Source organism: Colobus angolensis, unplaced genomic scaffold (genome assembly GCF_000951035.1).
Source record: "Colobus angolensis palliatus isolate OR3802 unplaced genomic scaffold, Cang.pa_1.0 Scaffold559, whole genome shotgun sequence".
In the NCBI taxonomy this organism is placed as follows: Eukaryota; Metazoa; Chordata; class Mammalia; order Primates; family Cercopithecidae; genus Colobus; species Colobus angolensis.
The window spans coordinates 684,909-686,927 of record NW_012119143.1 but is presented as its reverse complement, the minus strand read 5'-3'; the positions used below and the strand labels follow the sequence as shown (position 1 = coordinate 686,927).

Here is a 2,019-nt window from a genome sequence, read left to right as displayed (position 1 = left end):
ATGAATAACTGTTAATAGTGATGGTTTCCTGGGTCAGAATTGAAGCCCTGGGGGTAGAAATGAGAGCTCGTTACTTCTTCTACCATTTGAATGTTGTTCCTTGTGTATGATTTAAAATTTTCTAGAACTACAAAATAAAAATAAAATAAAAAATCTCAGAAAGGGGTTGTAGACACCTAAATTACTTTGATATTCCTCCAAGTGGAGAGAAGTACCTGCTACATATTGTATATGATGCATTCAGATCACACCAACTTCTTCAACTAAATCTGAATTTTGATTTTCATCTGATAAACTTGGCCTACTCTTCTACTGAACTCATTTCCCCTATAGCTGATAAGGTCATTGTCCTGTCCACACTGGCCTCGGCAGGACACTACTCACCTTAAGATCTCAAACGCCTCCTACATGAGGTTAGTAATATCCCTGAATCCTGCAATGGATTAACTCTCTACTCCACTGGGACCCAGGTCTGACCCCAGAGAGTCATCCAGAGAGTACCAGGGATCATCTTCGGAAAACAAGAGGCATTTGATCCCCAAATTTATTGAATGAAAGCACTGTTGTTTTTCTTCTCTGAATATATAAAAGTAAATACTCAAGCAGATGGGAAACAGGATAGTAATGTCCTTATCATCATTAACAGCTTGGATCAAGAAGAGGCATTAAGCATACAGACTCACTCTGTGATGAAAGCCGGGAGAAAGAGGAGCATCAAAGGGATCTTGAGGGCGAAGGCATCCCTTCCCTCCCAATCACATGCCCACCTCCTCTCACTCTAGCCTCTGTCTCAGGCCTTCTCCCAGCACAGCTATAAATCCAGGCTCACTCCTCACTCTCCACACATCCACACCTGCTCTCCCTCCTCCAGGTGACCCCAGCCATGAGGACCCTCGCCATCCTTGCTGCCATTCTCCTGGTGGCCCTGCAGGCCCAGGCTGAATCACTCCAGGAAACAGCTGATGACACCGCAACCCAGGAGCAGCCTGGGGAAGAAGACCAGGACCTTGCTGTCTCCTTTGAAGAAAATGGACTCTCAACTCTTAGACCCTCAGGTAGGACACATCAATGTTGCAGATCTGCAAAACAGAGACAGGCTCTGGCGTCCAGTGTGGAAAAGTCTACCTCACTTGAGTGACTTTACTTAATCTTCCTGGACCTTGATTTTCTCATCTCTAAGTTAATCAGTGAGAACCGAACACATCTAAAAGATTTTCTTTCTTCTAAGACTTTTAGTTTCAAGAAATTTCTGTGAAATTTGCTACTTTTAAGATAGAAAGAGCTACACTGACTAATTATTTGTAGGTCTGAATGGGTAGACTTAGTTATAGAGAGAATATTTTACTTTGTCCATTGGTAAAGCTTTTAGAACCTAGAGAGGTACCTATGGGTGTGTTGCAATGTAGGCTAACAGGCTTCATTAAATCTTTCTGCAATACATACTTAGATCCAAACATCATATTGTGCCTTATACATATACACAATAATTATTTGTCAATTAAAATAAGGAAATAAGTAAAATGTTTAAGGAAAAAGAGAGAGAGAGGGAATGAAGAATTTGAATTTGGAAGGTTTTTAAAGACTCCATGAGCACCAAAGTATTCGAGTCCATGACATGAGCATGCACAATGCAGCATCTCAGAAACTGATCCAGTTGCATTAGGGAGCCTTGTTAGGACATGGAGATCATACATGGAGGTCAAGATTAGGGCTATGGACTAAGCAGAATGAAGAGTAGGTAACCCTGAGGTTGAGAGGTATATTGTTTTACCAGGGAGCAGGTAATAAACATGTCCTGGATAGACTCAGATGGAGAAAGAGCTATGATCTTGCATGACTAACATATAGCTAGTACAATTTCTTGTCATTTATGACAAAGACATGAATTTTCTCCATCCTAACATGACTGATACAGTGTCTCTTATTTAGACTATCTCAGTTAGTCTCGCTCTGCCTGTCCTTTTCCCCACCTCCCTCCCTGTGCCTGACCCTCTCTTCTTTCCACAGGTTCTCAGGCAA

The 2,019-nt window shown here is 41.8% G+C and overlaps 1 protein-coding gene across 1 annotated transcript in view; it reads left to right on the top strand.

Moving 5' to 3' along the window:
* Window positions 1-847: 847 nt before the first annotated feature.
* LOC105525766 (neutrophil defensin 4-like) overlaps window positions 848-2,019 on the top strand; it is a 20,252-nt gene continuing 19,080 nt past the window's right edge. The window contains exons 1-2 of the mRNA XM_011961512.1: window positions 848-1,055; window positions 2,008-2,015. Of these exons, the coding sequence (XP_011816902.1) occupies window positions 884-1,055; window positions 2,008-2,015 (180 nt within the window). The 5' untranslated portion in view covers window positions 848-883. The remainder of the gene's footprint in view (window positions 1,056-2,007; window positions 2,016-2,019) is intronic.